Source organism: Salvelinus namaycush, chromosome 20, assembly GCF_016432855.1.
Source record: "Salvelinus namaycush isolate Seneca chromosome 20, SaNama_1.0, whole genome shotgun sequence".
Classification (NCBI taxonomy): Eukaryota; Metazoa; Chordata; class Actinopteri; order Salmoniformes; family Salmonidae; genus Salvelinus; species Salvelinus namaycush.
Window position 1 is genome coordinate 28,051,956 of NC_052326.1, and position 18,600 is coordinate 28,070,555.

General features: G+C 45.1%; 2 protein-coding genes across 2 annotated transcripts; one reads left to right on the forward strand and one right to left on the reverse strand.

Annotated features, from left to right (window-relative positions):
* Positions 1 to 8,027: 8,027 nt before the first annotated feature.
* ccdc65 (coiled-coil domain containing 65) lies at positions 8,028 to 15,375 on the forward strand. The gene is made up of 8 exons (XM_039015981.1): positions 8,028 to 9,868; positions 10,001 to 10,168; positions 10,426 to 10,595; positions 11,296 to 11,434; positions 12,233 to 12,430; positions 14,255 to 14,473; positions 14,637 to 14,789; positions 14,873 to 15,375. The coding sequence occupies exons 1-8, from the start codon at positions 9,722 to 9,724 to the stop codon at positions 15,164 to 15,166; spliced, it is 1,488 nt and encodes a 495-aa protein (XP_038871909.1). The 5' UTR covers positions 8,028 to 9,721; the 3' UTR covers positions 15,167 to 15,375.
* A 60-nt stretch (positions 15,376 to 15,435) lies between these two features.
* Positions 15,436 to 18,387, reverse strand: LOC120065193 (peptidyl-prolyl cis-trans isomerase FKBP11-like). Its single transcript, XM_039015982.1, has 6 exons — positions 17,870 to 18,387; positions 17,592 to 17,654; positions 16,528 to 16,618; positions 16,115 to 16,148; positions 15,803 to 15,873; positions 15,436 to 15,638 (listed from the first exon to the last, which is right to left on the reverse strand). Exons 1-6 carry the CDS (start codon positions 17,981 to 17,983, stop codon positions 15,436 to 15,438), a joined length of 576 nt encoding a protein of 191 aa, XP_038871910.1. The 5' UTR covers positions 17,984 to 18,387.
* Between the last annotated feature and the right edge of the window lie 213 nt (positions 18,388 to 18,600).

The following is an 18,600-nucleotide window of genomic DNA, read 5'->3' on the forward strand; positions in this document are numbered from 1 at the left end:
CTTCTTCAGGCCAAGACGAAGCTTAACTGATCGGCATCGCTCCATCAGTGCCAGGAGTTTCACATCGTGGTCGCGTTCTGCTTCTTCGTCTGTTTCACCACAGCCTACGATCAGGATATCATCGGCGATGGGTTCAATGCCCTTGAGCCCAGCCAGTAACTCGTGCTGCTTGCGTTGGTATACCTCAGGCGCCACTGAGACACCAAACGGGAGCTTGAGCCAGCGTTTCCGACCCCAGGGGGTCCAGAAGGTAGTCATGAAGCTGCTTTCTTCGTCCAGCTTGCATTGAAGGAATGCATCTCGGGCATCCACCAAGGTGAAAATCCTGGCCTTGGGAAGCTTATAGAGGACATCCTCTAGTGTCGGCATGATGTAGTGGGATCGTTTCAGTGCTTGGTTCAGATGCTTTGGGTCGATGCAGACCCTCAGCTTCTCTGGTTTTTTCACTATGACCATATTGCTAATCCAGTCAGTTGGTTCAGTCACAGATGTCATGTGGCCATCGGCCTCATACTTGTCCAGCTGGGCCTTCACAGCCACTTTCATTGCAATGGGCACATTGCGAGGAGCACACTGGACTGGAGTGATGCTCTCATCCACTTCAAAGTGTACCTCCCCAGGCACTGATTCAACGGGCATGTTGAATACATCGTCATATCTGCTGAGTAGTTGTTCTTTGGACAGGGGTCCATGCTGGACATGATCCACAATGTGCAGGTCATTTGGTACAGTGAACTGCATCAGTCCCAGGCGTTCGCATGTGGAGCCTGAGAGGAGAGGATTTTGACTGGTTTTCACAATCTCAAACTCCAGCTTGTGTTTGCGTCCCCGAATAACACATTCGGTCTCAAAGGTGCCCATAGAGCTCATTAGTTCTCCTGAGTACAGCTTTAGTCTAGTATCGCTGGGCAATAGATGTGTGTCAGGTGCCAGATTGATTTTGTCTTTGTAGCTCATTACGTTGCATGTAGCACCCGAATCCAGTTGACATTGTTGTTGCTTGTTGTGTAATCGTAGTGTCACAAACCATTTCTTCCCTCTTGAGTGTACAGCCCCAATGGATTCATGCATGTAAATGTCCCTTTCACTGTTCAGCTCTGAACATTGAGTAACATCATCAACACAGTGAATCTTGCCCTCACTCACCCTTCTTTTGCTTTTGAGACACACTTTTGCAAAGTGATTATTAGTTCCACAAGCTCTGCATGGTTTTCCGTAGGCAGGGCAGTGCTCTTTGCCACGTGTGTGTGTATTCCCACAGTATTTACATGCTACGGGGCTCTCTGTGTTCACCGTTCGTGGTGAATTACTCTGCCTCGATTGGTTTTGTCTGAATGTCTGCCTAGCAACAGCGTGAACAGTATCAACGTCGGAGCGTGGGGTTTCCGTTTCCATTGCTCTCATTCTCATGTCAGTGACTTCAGCAGTGCGGCACATTTCGATGGCAGTTACTAATGTTAAGCCTCTCTCTCTCAGTAGACGCCGGCGCGTATTCTCATTTGCAATTCCCAGTACTATTTTGTCACGAATCAATTCATCTTTCAATCCCCCGTATTCACAAGTGGCGGATTTCTCTCTCAAACGGGTTACAAAGTTGTGTACTGACTCACCCTCTTCCTGTTTGCAGCTTCCGAAAACGAACCGCTCGTAAATGACGTTTCTGGCGGGTTTGAAGTAATTCTCCAATGCATCCAATATAGCCTTTGCATCACACTGTTGTCGTGCCGTGAGGGTGAGATTGTGCCGGTAGATATGCCTACATTCGCTGCCCATTAAACTCCTCAGAGTTGCCGCTTGTACCTCGTTGGGTTTCTCATGTAGACCGGTCGCCAGCGCATAGTCCTCGAATTCATCCCTGAAGTTGTCCCAATTAGTATTCCAGTCCCCTGTGAGAACCATGTGATTTGGTGGCGGAATGTTCGCTGCCATAGCAATAGAATAGGAGATGTCTTTCCCTTCAGTCATGGAGGTAGGTAGTGATGCTAGCTAGCCAGCTAACAACGAGTTGATCAGTGTTGTGAGTAGGAAACGGCGTGTGTTCGCATATGGAACGTAACTGCGCCTATACTGTACTTAGCTACAAAATTAACAAATGTGTGTTTTCCGAGCCACTTCTGATACCATGTTTCTGTATGTTAGGTTGGATAAGGGAATAAAGACAGACACCAATGTCAAGTTCAACAGCCTTGTTAAGCATTGTACAAATCCCTACACGTGGAGTCTGGGGAACAGTCCAGCTAGTCGATTACCTATCAACTAGACTCCGTAACAGGCTCAAGTTCAGTTTCCTCAACTTAAGCCTTATTCAGCATACAAAAAGAGAAAATGTTTATAAATGTTTCCTATTAGTGCAGTGGTCTTTGCCAGAATGTGCAAGAAACTAGCTAACCAACTATCGTACATACCGTACCGGAAAATTAGCAATCTAGTTAGCTAGCTGGTCCACAGTTATACAATATTCAATTAAAAAGGCCGACACATAATTCAAAGGCTCAAACGGTTTAGAATCATCTCACAGACAGTACCAATAACCTCTCATCTAAAATGGACATAATACTTTGAATCTGCATCAACAGTCACAGTACTGTGGAAATTATTTTTATGGCTTTGTTTTTTTATTAATATTAATGAGTATGTAAAACAAATAATTCAGTTGAGTTGTTATATAATGAATTGAAATGTATTTAAGTAACTTTAGACAACTTTAATTCATATTGGGAAATCGACCCTGTGAATTGCATTTGACTGGTCAGTTGATTCAGCATCTTCATGAATGATATCACCACACAGGTTACACAGGGCAGCACAGATTCAAAGTATTATGTCCATTTTAGATGAGAGGTTATTGGCACTGTCTGTGAGATGATTCTAAACCGTTTGAGCCTTTGAATTACGTGTTCCACATGAACCCTCATGTTGGCTATCAATCTTGTACATGTGGTGTCCTCCACTGACAGCTGTGCGCCTCTTTTTGTGAAGGCTGGAATTGTTCATTTGACCTTCCTCTCATATACCAGATCACGGATTGTGAAGCCTCGGTCAGCCATGACCTCATCATCTGGACAGAGGTTCTCCAGGAACCTAGAATCCAACGTTATATATTTGTTGCTACATCTACCTCCATATGCTGAAGAAATGAACATCACCAGACCACAAGGTGCAATGACCACCAGGTACTTGATAGTGTTCTGGGTGTAGTAATGGTTGAATGACTCCCCCCTTGAATCCAGATTCTTGCATTCTGTAAAGCAATTTCTGAGCAGTCAATAATCGAGGTTGTTCCTTGGTAGTGGTCCTTAAAACATTGTGGCATTGTAGCACGGATGGTCTCCCTTGGCAACCATGGAATGTACTCCCTCAGACTCTCTTCCATCATGTCAATCCAATAACTAATCACTCAACTGACAATACTCTGGGAAACACCAAACTTTTCTGCTAGGTACTGCTGCAGCAAATTGAGCTTCAGCTTCATCAGAAGTTGGTCTGTCAGGTCTAATTGAAAGCTGCCTTTGTAGAAGGGTAGAAGATGTTCCACCAGGAGGGTAGAAAGGGCAGCAAGAGACAAGCCTGTATGCAGTCAACAGAGTTTATTTTTTATTTTTTCCCCCACCTTTATTTAACCAGGTAGGCTAGTTGAGAACAAGTTCTCATTTACAACTGCGACCTGACCAAGATAAAGCATAGCAGTGTGAATAGACAACAACACAGAGTTACACATGGAGTAAACAATAAACAAGTCAATAACACAGTAGGAAAAAAAACAAAATGAGTCTATATACATTGTGTGCAAAAGGCATGAGGTAGGCAATAAATAGGCCATAGGAGCGAATAATTACAATTTAGCAGATTAACACTGGAGTGATAAATCATCAGATGATCATGAGCAAGTAGAGATACTGGTGTGCAAAAGAGCAGAAAAGTAAATAAATAAAAACAGTAAGGGGATGAGGTAGGTCAATTGGGTGGGCTGTTTACAGATGGACTATGTACAGCTGCAGCGATCGGTTAGCTGCTCAGATAGCAGATGTTTAAAGTTGGTTAGGGAAATAAAAGTCTCCAACTTCAGCGATTTTTGCAATTCGTTCCAGTCACAGGCAGCAGAGAACTGGAAGGAAAGGCGGCCAAATGAGGTGTTGGCTTTTGGGATGATCAGTGAGATATACCTGCTGGAGCGTGTGCTACGGGTGGGTGTTGTTATCGGGACCAGTGAACTGAGATAAGGCGGAGCTTTACCTAGCATGGACTTATAGATGACCTGGAGCCAGTGGGTCTGGCGACGAATATGTAGCGAGGGCCAGCCGACTAGAGCATACAGGTCGCAGTGGTGGGTGGTATAAGGTGTTTAAGTAACAAAACGGATGGCACTATGATAAACTGCATCTAGTTTGCTGAGTAGAGTATTGGAAGCTATTTTGTAGATGACATCGCCGAAGTCGAGGATCGGTAGGATAGTCAGTTTTACTAGGGTGAGTTTGGCGGCGTGAGTGAAGGAGGCTTTGTTTGCGAAATAGAAAGCCGATTCTTGATTTGATTTTGGATTGGAGATGTTTAATATGAGTCTGGAAGGAGAGTTTACAGTCTAGCCAGACACCTAAGTATTTATAGATGTCCACATATTCTAGGTCGGAACCGTCCAGGGTGGTGATGCTAGTCGGGCGGGCGGGTGCAGGCAGCGAACGGTTGAAAAGCATGCATTTGGTTTTACTAGCGTTTAAGAGCAGTTGGAGGCCACGGAAGGAGTGTTGTATGGCATTGAAGCTCGTTTGGAGGTTAGATAGCACAGTGTCCAAGGAAGGGCCAGAAGTATACAGAATGGTGTCGTCTACGTAGAGGTGGATCAGGGAATCGCCCGCAGCAAAAGCAACATCATTGACATATACAGAGAAAAGAGTCGGCCCGAGAATTGAACCCTGTGGTACCCCCATAGAGACTGCCAGAGGACCGGACAACATGCCCTCCGATTTGACACACTGAACTCTGTCTGCAAAGTAGTTGGTGAACCAGGCAAGGCAGTCATCAGAAAAACCGAGGCTACTGAGTCTGCCGATAAGAATATGGTGATTGACAGAGTCGAAAGCCTTGGCCAGGTCGATGAAGACGGCTGCACAGTACTGTCTTTTATCGATGGCGGTTATGATATCGTTTAGTACCTTGAGCGGGGCTGAGGTGCACCCGTGACCGTCTCGGAAACCGGATTGCACAGCGGAGAAGGTACGGTTGGATTCGAGATGGTCAGTGATCTGTTTATTAACTTGGCTTTCGAAGACCTTAGATAGGCAGGGCAGGATGGATATAGGTCTGTAACAGTTTGGGTCCAGGGTGTCTCCCCCTTTGAAGAGGGGGATGACCGCGGCAGCTTTCCAATCCTTGGGGATCTCAGACGATATGAAAGACAGGTTGAACAGGCTGGTAATAGGGGTTGCGACAATGGCGGCGGATAGTTTCAGAAATAGAGGGTCTAGATTGTCAAGCCCAGCTGATTTGTATGGGTCCAGGTTTTGCAGCTCTTTCAGGACATCTGGATCTGGAGCTGGGCATCTCCGGCGCGGCCCACGCTTGGATTGCGTCCTACCTGACAGGTCGCTCCTACCAGGTGGCGTGGCGAGAATCTGTCTCCGCACCACGTGCTCTCACCACTGGTGTCCCCCAGGGCTCTGTTCTAGGCCCTCTCCTATTCTCGCTATACACCAAGTCACTTGGCTCTGTCATATCCTCACATGGTCTCTCCTATCATTGCTATGCAGACGACACACAATTAATCTTCTCCTTTCCCCCCTCTGATAACCAGGTGGTGAATCGCATCTCTGCATGTCTGGCAGACATATCAGTGTGGATGACGGATCACCACCTCAAGCTGAACCTCGGCAAGACGGAGCTGCTCTTCCTCCCGGGGAAGGACTGCCCGTTCCATGATCTCGCCATCACGGTTGACAACTCCATTGTGTCCTCCTCCCAGAGTGCTAAGAACCTTGGCGTGATCCTGGACAACACCCTGTCGTTCTCAACTAACATCAAGGCGGTGACCCGTTCCTGTAGGTTCATGCTCTACAACATTCGCAGAGTACGACCCTGCCTCACGCAGGAAGCGGCGCAGGTCCTAATCCAGGCACTTGTCATCTCCCGTCTGGATTACTGCAACTCGCTGTTGGCTGGGCTCCCTGCCTGTGCCATTAAACCCCTACAACTCATCCAGAACGCCGCAGCCCGTCTGGTGTTCAACTTTCCCAAGTTCTCTCACGTCACCCCGCTCCTCCGCTCTCTCCACTGGCTTCCAGTTGAAGCTCGCATCCGCTACAAGACCATGGTGCTTGCCTACGGAGCTGTGAGGGGAACGGCACCTCCGTACCTTCAGGCTCTGATCAGGCCCTACACCCAAACAAGGGCACTGCGTTCATCCACCTCTGGCCTGCTCGCCTCCCTACCTCTGAGGAAGTACAGTTCCCGCTCAGCCCAGTCAAAACTGTTCGCTGCTCTGGCACCCCAATGGTGGAACAAACTCCCTCACGACGCCAGGTCAGCGGAGTCAATCACCACCTTCCGGAGACACCTGAAACCCCACCTCTTTAAGGAATACCTAGGATAGGATAAAGTAATCCTTCTAACCCCCCCCCCCCCCCCCCCCCTTAAAAGAGTTAGATGCACTATTGTAAAGTGGTTGTTCCACTGGATATCATAAGGTGAATGCACCAATTTGTAAGTCGCTCTGGATAAGAGCGTCTGCTAAATGACTTAAATGTAAATGTAAATGTAAAATTTGGGTAAAGGAGAAGCTGGGGACGCTTGGGCGAGTAGCTGCGGGGGGGGGGTTGGGCGGAGCTGTTGGCCGGAGCTGTTGGCCGAGGTTGGAGTAGCCAGGTGGAAGGCATGGCCAGCCGTTGAGAAATGCTTGTTGAAGTTTTCGATTATCATGGATTTATCGGTGGTGACCGTGTTACCTAGCCTCAGTGCAGTGGGCAGCTGGGAGGAGGTGCTCTTGTTCTCCATGGACTTTACAGTGTCCCAGAACTTTTTGGAGTTAGAGCTACAGGATGCAAATTTCTGCTTGAAAAAGCTAGCCTTTGCTTTCCTGACTGACTGCGTGTATTGGTTCCTGACTTCCCTGAACAGTTGCATATCGCGGGGACTATTCGATGCTATTGCAGTCCGCCACAGGATGTTTTTGTGCTGGTCGAGGGCAGTCAGGTCTGGAGTGAACCAAGGGCTATATCTGTTCTTAGTTCTGCGTTTTTTGAACGGGGCATGCTTATCTAAGATGGTGAGGAAGTTACTTTTAAAGAATTACCAGGCATCCTCAACTGACGGGATGAGGTCAATATCCTTCCAGAAAACCCGGGCCAGGCCAATTAGAAAGGCCTGCTCGCAGAAGTGTTTTAGGGAGCGTTTGACAGTGATGAGGGGTGGTCGTTTGACCGCGGACCCGTAGCGGATACAGGCCATGAGGCAGTGATCGCTGAGATCTTGATTGAAGACAGCAGAGGTGTATTTGGAGGGCAAGTTGGTCAGAGTGCTTCAAGAGTGCTTCATTGCTCAGCAGGGTTTTGTAGAGAGGTGATGCTGGGCACTGTGTCCCTGCCTCACAGGTAATGGGCTTTACATGATCACCTGAGCTGTAGTTGTGATCACTTAGAGATGGGTCTTCCCATTGGGTTTGGGCATCTCTGAAGGCATATCCATTCTTTCTATTCGTGTTGGCCATTCCCCATTTTCAATTTGGTGAAAACTTGAACCTGTTGTGTCATCTGTTAAGAAATCAGTATGGCTTGTTAAACAAGTCAATGGACAATTAATAACAAAACACCATACTGCATGGACGCTCCTAATAATATGTAATAATCATAATAATTAAGTACATATTTTTTTTATTGAGTTGTAGAGGAAATAAATTGTGCTATTATGAGACTGCTTAGCTACAAGAGCAAGAGGGAGACACAAAATGAGAGCATGCAAACTGCTCAAGCGTTTGGCTTACCTGTCACTGATGACTGCCTGACCAACACCCGACGCGTCTTCACGAGTGGAGTATCGTAGCCAAGCCATTTTTCTGTGGATGCTCCACTGTAGGCTTATTGTCAAAGAAGTGGTAGGAGCATACAAAAGGGACGTTTTGGTGGTTTCTTTAGATTAAACGCTTTGAGCCAGAGCCGCAAAGACTGTGTTTTTAGGAGGTGGATGCAGGTCGTATGGGACTCCACAGATCGATGTAGCGGTTGGTGTTCAAAACATTGCTGTTGTAAAAACTGCCTCCTTCATCCAATTGTGACAGCCTCGTAATGAACATATAATGATTGTCAGGGTGATCGATTAAGATTTTGTGCGATTCTGTCAGTGTAAAACTTTCAAGCTCTCAACGGAAAGTACCACTTTTGCATGCGCTAGCGTCACGCGAATGTTGCCGGAAATAGAAACACAATTGCAACGAACTCGCTGTGACGTTCCAGAATAAGGCGAATTCCATTTTTTTCTGCATCAGAATATAAACGAACTGGACCGGAAGCATGGGTGCCGACCGTACATTTCACAACAATGAGAGTTTTAGAAAGTTTATTCGTTTTCAAAATCATGGACAGTTCAGCAAAGCACTCACCATTTTGAACAGGAGGACCTGAGGGATGGGTGCCGACCGAATTATATCTCTCTAGCAACCCTGAATGTTGTGAACGACACAGAAAGCACTCATATGTATTTGTTTTTAATATATAGTTTGCATAATTATGCTATTATCAAATAAATCAAACGTTTACTTATTTTAGTTCAACAAAATAACAATACTACTTTTCTGCGGAAGGATATGTGGCATTTTTGCTAGTAATAGACGTCATTTCCATTAATCCGCAATTTACAAACATTTGTTTGTACAATCGAAGTTTCTCTGTTGATGTTACAAATTGACTGGCGCTTCGCTTCGGCATTCCAATAGTTTTCTTTCAATGCTAATTGTAAATTATTTCAATTTGCTAGTGAATAAAAGCATGCGTCTACGTTTTCCTGTCTGTCCTGGACAGCGAGAAATGTCTCCCAAGAAAGGGCACATTTGCCATTATGTTAATTCGCATTACGCTTGCTTTATTTGCATAATGCATCGTTTCTGCAACTGGGTATTGATAAACCTACTTTGCACATTATCACAAGTTACTAAATTAATTCATTTTATGATATTGTTCATTCATTGATAATGATTCCTTTGTTGATGCATAGCATTTTTCCTAGCACTTTATTTTTGGCACATTGGCGGCGCGGTATGTGCAGTCTGGCGCGCCCCCTGGGTGGGTTTAACTCCTAGAATGTTGCTAGGAGACCAAACACAAACTCATTTTGTGGAGATCCCGCTATCATATCTCTAGAATTCACACAGGTAAGACATCGCATCATGTTTGTTGTCGCAAATACAATTACGGGTTGTTTGTAAACTGCATGGACATGGCAGGCTCTGGACAAGACCATATGGCAGTGCGAAATTGCGTCATAGAATGAATGGTTAATTAGCTAGGCGGCTAGGCATTGGTCATGAGTTGTTTACTATGCGTTTGCTTGGTTATTGGACAATGACAACCAACTTGATGTTAATTAAATGTTTAGGCTGTTTTGTGTGGGTTGCTAATTTTTTTTTTTAAAGTATGTCTGTCTTACCTCTTAAGTCTTGGCTTCCCATTCTGAATGAAGAGAGCGAAGTGGGCCGAGTGACACCAAAACAGCACCCCAGGAGGAGCTTGAGAGAGGAACCATGCCAAAGAAGGGTGCAAAAAAGGGGGGAGCAGGGAAGCAGGCAGGGATGACGGAGGAAGAGAGACTCTTGTACATGCAGCAGAGGGCCCAGGCAGAGGACGAGATGGCCAAAAGGAAGGAAGACATGCTAACTCAATTTCTTAAGGTACGCTCAAGAATGTAACCCAATGAAAAGTCACACAGCCTGATGAAACTTGTTAAGCCTATTCTATTCTCAAAATGTCCTTGCATGACCTCTAAGTACTGTCCCCATCATCTCTACCCGTAATGCAACCAGGATAAGCTGCAGAAGGAGGAGCGCAACAGTGCAGTGAACCTGCACAAGTTGACGCAGCAGTGGCGAGCAGTTCTCCGCCAGACACGGGCAGCTGAACTGCGCAGTGACATTGCTGTGCTCAGCCAGACCTTTGAGAGGGTGCTGGACCGGAAGGACAGTGTCATCAAGGTTAGGTATTTATTTATTTCCACAAGCATCTGTGAGAGACTTCTTCTTGGTGTGTGTGAGAGACTCAGAAGGCTGCTGAGGGGAGGACGGCTCATAATAATGGCTGGAATGGAGTGGTATCAAACACACGGAAACCATGTACTTGATGTCTTCGAAACCATTCCATGAATTCTGTTCCAGCCATTACGTCTTCCCAAATTTAGGTATCACCGGCCGCCTGTGGTGTGACAGTCTATATCTCTTTCTCTCTGCTGTAGTGTTTGGTGTGTGACCTGAGTGAGGCAGAGCAGCAGTCAGCCCAGGCCCTGCGCTCTCACCTGGACTGTGTGGACTGTCTGCTGGCCCTGCAGAAGGGTAGGCTGGCATCCCTGGAGCAGCAGTGGAACAGCGGCCTGGAGGGACTGAGCTACGAATTCAATTCTGAGAGGTGTGTGTAAAACCTTCTCACACACACCATGACAGATAGACCTATCCGTCCAGTTCTCTAATAGACAGACAGAGACACTATACACAGTTCTGCACAACAATTAATATAACTGAATTATGCTGCACTAAACTATTTAATTGAAAAGCTTTTCTAACCTTGATGCAAGTTTGATATTTACTAGATAGTGATGCTCTGTGTTGTATGTGAATTGACAGCTGTGTGTGTGTCACAGGTGACCGGCGGCACCTTAATTGGGGAGGACGGGCTCATAGTAATGGATGTAACGGAGTAAATGGAATGGTGTGGAACACATCATTTCCATGTGTTTGATACCATTCCATTCTTTCCATTCCAGCCATTACACACCATTCCAGCCATTGTTATGAGCAGCCCTCCCCTCAGCAGCCTCCTGTTGTGTGTGTGTGATAGTGTGTGTGAGAGAGTGTGTATCTTAAATAATTCCACAGCACCCCCCCTCCAAAAAAATAAAAACTTTGCCTTTCGTGAACTAACACTCGCACTTGACTTTTTCCTACTAGTACTGACTTTGTTGATAGCTTCTTTATTGTGGAAAATTGTACTTACTACGACTAAGATATGTGGTTGTCTCACCTAGCTGTCTTAAGATGAATGCACTAACTATAAATCACTCTGGATAAGAGTGTCTGCTAAATTACTTAAATGTGTGTGTGTTTCCCAGGGAGCAGATCCTGTCCCAGCACCAGCAGGAGTGTGCTTACCTGGAGGATGTGACCTTTGCCATGGAGCAGTTCTACATGGAGGTAGACGGGGAGGCTCGCCAGGACTACCAGAGCACCAGAGACGACATCAAGAACAGGGTAGGGGTCCAGCATCAGAGTTGTTTTTCCCTCTGGTGGGCCTCTTTCATTTCCCCTCTCTCCATTTGCAGATCCTCACAATTGGTCTAGGATAATTTCTCCTCTTTAGCATGCTAGCAGATACCCATAGACTTCCAGCCATTGGGCTAATGCAAGTTAGCATTGGCTTGCAAAACTACCTCTAACTTCCTTCATACTGGACACAGACATAAAAATGGTATCCACGAGTTCATCATTTGGGGAAGTAGATAAAGGGCCTCTGCCAAAATATCCCTTTAACCTTAATGAACCAGCTGTTAGGGGATTTTTTTAATCGGTTATTTTACCAGGCAAGTTGACTGAGAACACATTCTCATTTACAGCAACAGGTGAGAGGAGGGGGATGAAAGAGCCAATTGTAAACTGGGGATTATTAGGTGACCATGATAGTTTGAGGGCCAGATTGGGAATTTAGCCAGGACACCAGGGTTAACACCCCTTTTCTTACAATAAGTGCCATGGGATCTTTAATGACCTCAGAGAGTCAGGACACCCGTTTAACGTCCCATCCAAAAGACGGCACCCTACACAGGGCAGTGTCCCCAATCACTGCTCTGGGGCATTGGGATACTTTTTAGACCAGAGGAAACACCACTTCCAGCAGCATCTGGTCTCCCATCCAGGGACTGACCAGGACCAACCCTGCTTAGCTTCAGAAGCAAGCCAGCAGTGGTATGCAGGGTGGTATGCTGCTGGCTATTGTGTGTTGGCTTACATTACCTGTCTGTGATCTGGGATCTCCTTTCCCTCTCCCATTAGAACATAGAGGAGAAACATGCGTTGAGGATCCAGTTAGAGGGGACGGTGGAGGGCCTGTGGCGTCAGTTCCAACAGGCCCTACGCAACTACAATGAGGCTACAGAGGACCGTCACATCGCCTTTGAGTCGTTGAGGACCCGCGACCAGCGCAGTGCCCAGGAGATCGACACGCAGATGAGGAGGCTGCAGAAGATGCAGGTCAGTGTAGGGCTACAGAGACTACTTTTCCAATGGGGGCTGATTCAGACTTAGGAAATCTATGCCTTTTTAACATGTTTTGATTGAAACACTTCTTAGTATTTGGTATTCAGACTTACAGTATGCAGGTGTGCAACAAACTCTTTAGGTGTGCCTCCAATATCCGCACTGAATACATTTAATTAAACTGCTGAAAACCCTCCCACTTGTTGGCCAACAGATTTTCTCATGGAGTTTTCATTTAATAGGGTTTTCAGTACATTTATCAAAAACCATCCCGTTAAATACAGTGTACCTTTTAATTATAATTTTCTCAAGACTCACTAGAATATATCGAGAGAACGGGTTCTGAGTATTAGAGATCATTGAAGAAAGCCATCAAAATATGTTAATCATATTAGTTTCCATTTAGTAGATTTAAAAATCTGTTGATTATTTAGGTTTAGGAAAGTATTTATGAATCTACCTAATTAATACATTTTTAAAAATGGTTTGGAGTGCCTTTATGCACAACGTATATTGATTAATCAAAAATACATAGGTTTGGTTCATCCTGAAAGTTGCCATATTCAGTTGTTCAATCCATGAAATATTGGAAGGGGAGAAAAGTGTAATATAAATCTACCTTAATCCTCACTGATGATGGAACTGTGATGACAACAGTCCAGTTGTCAGGCTCCAGGTTTAAACTGCCATATTTTGTCTGCGTTCCATAATGATTCAAATAGGCTACATGCCCCAAAATATTGGACAATTTGTAAATAATTATTTACTTCTGCTAGCGACCCTCCGCAACAACCACATGGACAGGACAGCGTTTACAGAGGAAACAAATAAAGGTCTTCAAAATCAAACAATGGAATGATATGAAGGGAATGAACTCTAAATTGGCAGTTAAATAAATGTGTGGTTATTACTTATGGTCGCTACCAATAGAAAATTGTAGGAAACAGGAAAAGTTGGGGAATATGATTAAAACATTCTAGAGCGCACAAAGGTACAATTTGGCATGACTGTCATTCTGCTCGGCTTTGCATCTCCAAAATGTATCCTTAAAAGTTATAAGGCCATACAATTTAAATTATGCATAGCGGCACAACATTTCGTACTTCACTGTGGGAAAGGGGCATAAATACCTGTCATGTTGATAAGCTTTTCAGTTTGCAGCCATATTACTGATTTCAAATTTATCTCCAGCGATCATAAATTAAAATAAATCTAAAACAATTGTTATTTATATTTACAATCCCTTTATCCAAACGGATTACTAATTTACCTAGCTCTTTATCAATTTATAAATTACAGTGCGTGGAGAATGGCGTTATTACTATCGGGTAAAAATAAAGTAGATGTTTTTCCACTTGGAACCGACGGGTTACTTGGCCTTATTCATGGTTTCCTCTTGAGTAAAGATGAGGGAATTAAGTCAAGGTCAGAATAGACGAATCTGTATACACACCTCTGGCACACCTCTGGCACACCTCCATTTCTGTGATCACCTCCCCAAACTAATATCTGGCGGTCACATGCGTTTCCCCATACTTAAGATCAAGGTCAAAATACGCATAGAGAAAAATGCATAAAAAGGGAATTAAGCTCCATTTACAGGCACGTAACTCGGGTCTGAATTCCTCCTATGTAGAATACAGGGTCAAGAGGACTACTCTGTGCAACAGTCTACCATATGAAAATAGAATGCTTATATTGCTCATTTGTTATGTGATTGTATTATTAACTTTATTTGAATACAGTATTCATGCATGCCCTCTGTGTATGTCAGCATGAGTGCTCATTTCCCACTGTATTTGTGTGTCTCCCCTCCAGGACTCCATCTCTGCTCTGCGCTCTAGGCTGAACTCCAGCCAGAAGGAGAGTGAGGGGGCAGCACGGGGCCTGAGGGCGGCCAGGGAGGAGGTGACCCTGCAGGCTCGCCAGCTCAAGGCCCAGCTGAGCCGTGCCCGCGCAGCCGAGAGGAACCAGCTCACCAACCTCACTGTGCACAGCAACGCCGCTGCCAAGAACCTACAGGGCATCATCACTAAGGTGCTAACGTTAATGCATGTGGACACATACAGTACGTATGATTAGCAGCCAAACATACACACGCTTTGACATGCATACATAGACAGCACACTTATGCATGTGTACTGACTGACATTCACTTCCTATGAATTCTCACACCCTGTTCTGTGATGTTGTGGATCAGGGGGAGAGGCTGCTGCGTCTGGCTGAGATGTGTCGTAAACTGGAGACAGAACATGAGAAAGTCCTGCCCTTCTACATCTCATCTCTCACTGCTGAGGAAGAGAGCCAGGAGAGAGCTAATGCTATGGAGCCTCCATCTGAGGAGCTGGCACAGGTATTGGTAGTACTGTATTATACACACACTGATCTGATCTTTGACTCCCACTTTACTTCTCATTTGTAACCCGGTGTGCTCAGGCCATGCTGGACTACCTGGTTCTGGAGCGGTTCTGGCAGCGTTATAACAAGGTTCTGCTGGAGCGGCTGTGTTTGGAACGGGAGAGAGGAGCTCTGACCCAGGAGAACCAGCAACTGCGGATCTTACTGCGCCAGTACCTGGATGGCATCTCTGTTAGCGACGAGATCCTCCGCCATCGCAACCCCCTGCTGATGGTGTCACAGCCCACCCTCGCCGTTCAACCCACTGCTGACGCCCAACGCAAGCGCCACACTGTCATTGAGGCAGCACATGTTGTGCAGCGCACGCTGTAGACACAATAACAGGCTCAGATCACACACCATCACTCCTAGATTAACTTCAAAAGGGGTTTAAGTTGTACACTGACTAGGAGTAAATAACTTAAAACTGCCAGAATGCACTCCTTCTGACAGAACTCAATTCCTTATTCTATTTGTGTGTAACTTCTTTCTACCAGGTGTCTTACAATATCCATCAAATAAAAGAGGACTATTCCATCCGATAATAACAACGTTCCCTTGTTGTTTTTACATTTTATTATTTAAATAGTTCTGAGTTTCCTTTATTTATTCTTGCTCTTCTTGGCCTTCTTCTTGCCTGGCCGCTGGGCATTGGCCTTGTTATAGAGGTAGAGGCCCACCATGCCCAGCAGAGTGGGAACAAGGCCCAGACATACTAGGGGGAAGACATCATTCACCATCTTCTGCCATGGGGTTGCCTGGATCAGTGACATCACCTCCACTTCAAACTCTAGAGCAGCATCAGCTAACAGGACAGAGGGAAGAAGAGTGAGAGAGGATCAACTACTGAGTTGTGTGTTGCTGTGCTCAGCCAGACCTTTGAAAAGGTGCTGGACTAGCTAGACAGTTATCAAGGTGAGATATTTATTGCCATATTTATTGTGTGTATATGCAGATGTGTTTAAGTACCTGGGATGGTGGGAGGGTATCCTCGCTTTCCATAGGCAAGGTGTGGTGGAATAATGGTCTTGATTTTTTGTCTAGAGGACCATAAGACAGAACAAGGTTATTCTCATAGATTTTCATGTTATCCACTATGTGACATTTTACCAAAGTAATTTGAGACAGGATCTTTGATTGCTTCCCATAGTGGTAATATCTATATTTGAAACTAATTGTCCTTGCTTAGCCAAGTCATATTGAATTCCTAGTGGAAGTGGTTCTAAATGAATGTAGTCCACTTCAAAATGTTGTATTGGCAGACCGTGACCGTTTACTTACCCTTCACAAACGCCTACCAAGCTCTGTTCCAGACCTGTTGGAGATAGTATCACAGTGAATGATGCAATAACAAACACTGCAAGTGTGAGCTATATTTGAAGGTATATTTAAACAATAAGGCACGAGGGGGTGTGGTATATGGCCAATATACCACTAAGGGCTGGATACAGCCCACATGCCACAAACCCCCCAGGTGCATTATTGTTATGAACTGGTTACCAACGTAATTAGAACAGTAAAAATAAATGTTGTCATACCCGTGGTATACGGTCTGATATACCACAGCTGTCAGGCAATCAGCACTCAGGGCTAGAACTACCCAGTTTATAATACTGTTAACTTAAGCTAGTGTTCCTGTTTTGTGTGATCAATATATTGCCTAAAACTGTCTTTTTGAATGGTTGTGATTTTACCAGGGATAACGGTCCTCTTTCCCAGCACAACAACAAGGGGGTCCCGGGACAGTGATGAGTCAATCACCTTGCCATCTGCCAGCAGTTTACCCTGTTCAGAGCATTGGAACAATATGGTAGGTGCATGTTAAGAGATTTTGCACGCAAGCTGATTCTAATCTAAATGGAAGGTTAAGATGCATATCCCGTTCAAGTCACATTAAAATGTGAAACACTTGACAGACTGTTTAATGTTCTTTACAGGAGTGGCTGCACTGAGCACACTGGTTGAAGCAATGACCTCGTCGTGTCAATGAAGTCACGTGGGACCATTCTAGCCAATGAGATGGCAGACACGCCTGTGAACAACCGCACAACGGTTTTCACTAGTTAACAGCCACAGTCAAATGGCTTTATCGTAAAAATGAAAACAAAATGTGCTTTTAATTTAAGGTTAGCAGTGTGGTTAAGATTAGAAAACGCAACCTACTGCTGAAGACAGATTTTAGGCCCAGTTATGCCTCATCCTTTCTGGTTTGGTCATGTTCTCCTGCTCAGACATTGCTGAGGCATGACAGATCTTACAACGCCTGGTTAGGCATTTTACTTATCAAAACCACATGTTATAGAAATCTGGTAATGAGCAGGAGTGCTGACGTGTTGTAGCTCCCCCATCACACTACCGAGTAGAATGTTTGGCACGCGAAAAACGTGTCCATTGCACATGGGGTAAAACACGCAATTTACTTGCCATCACAGATATGATTACAAACTAAGTGTAATGCAAAACTGAAAGTTGCTTTTATTTGACAATATGATTGGCACACGAATTTCCCAGTCTTTAGTGAAAAACGAACTTGCTGCTTTACACCGTGCCACATAGGCAACATCATATCGAGTCAAATGTATCGAGGTGCAATGAATCAGCACCACTTACTTCAATTGCAGAGAACACTTTTGACCAGATTTAATAAAAATCGACATTTGTCTCTAAGCATGTAGACTAGGTCTGATGTCAAACAGGGCGGTGCCTAGCCTACCTTTGAAAATGTTAGTTAGGCTATTAATTTACATGTTTTTCTTACCGTATAGTGGATTTGTAGCGTGTCTCCCATTTCTGACATTATAGAGCAAGTTTCGGGTTTCACCTTATGAAGGGGGGAAATCAAAGTAATTTGCATTCCAAATAAATAAAATACATCGTTTTATTACATAAATAAGCGACACATTAACAATGTTAACAATAACAAGCTGATAGGCCTACATTGTTTCAATTTGGTCTGAATGTTGCAATGCATTGTATTCGGCTAGTGCAAGTCGCCACTTTCCTATCGCTGCTTTGGAGAAAATAGACAGAACTCACCAAGGTTTCCACCAATAACTCTTCCACAACATTTTGCTCTGCTTCAGTATCCTGTGCTGCAACATAAACGAAAGCAGCGAGCATGACTAGGATGACCCCAGTCTTGGCTTTCATTGTAAATCCGACCTTTCGGAAAACTACCCAACTAACTTCAGTGAAGCAAGCGCCTACCGTTGACTATCGAAGGTAAAGCAGGCTAGACGCCGGTTAAGGCTGGTGTGTTGTTATATTAGGCTATGGCGATAACAGGGCAGCCGAACCGCGGACGTTGTCCTAAAACACCTGGGTCGCCGAAGTGCCCGCCTTAAACATTCCGCCAGCAACCCAGAAGTCCCTTGCTGATGGGTAACAGTGCAGTTACATTCTTTGTGTCGGTTGAGGGCAGTTGTGAGTATGATAAAAGCCCCAGCAGTTCGGATATGTCCTTTAGGACCAGGCTACTTTCATCGCGAGCTGAAACCTCAGATCATGGGGGTTCCCATGGTTGCTGCCCGTTGTGCTGTATCTGATTCGCGTTATAGCCTATTTTCTTGTTTACTTTCCATACCTCACATAAGTCACCACCGTCTGTACTGACCTGTGTGCCAGCTGGACTCAATTACGTGTATATAAACCCTAGATTGTTAATGTTATGGTTGACCATTGAGGCTTTGAAGCCATCGGTCCGCCATATTGGCACTCCCCAGTGCAACCTGGTCTCAGAGCAAAACGTATTATATTTTACCCCAAAA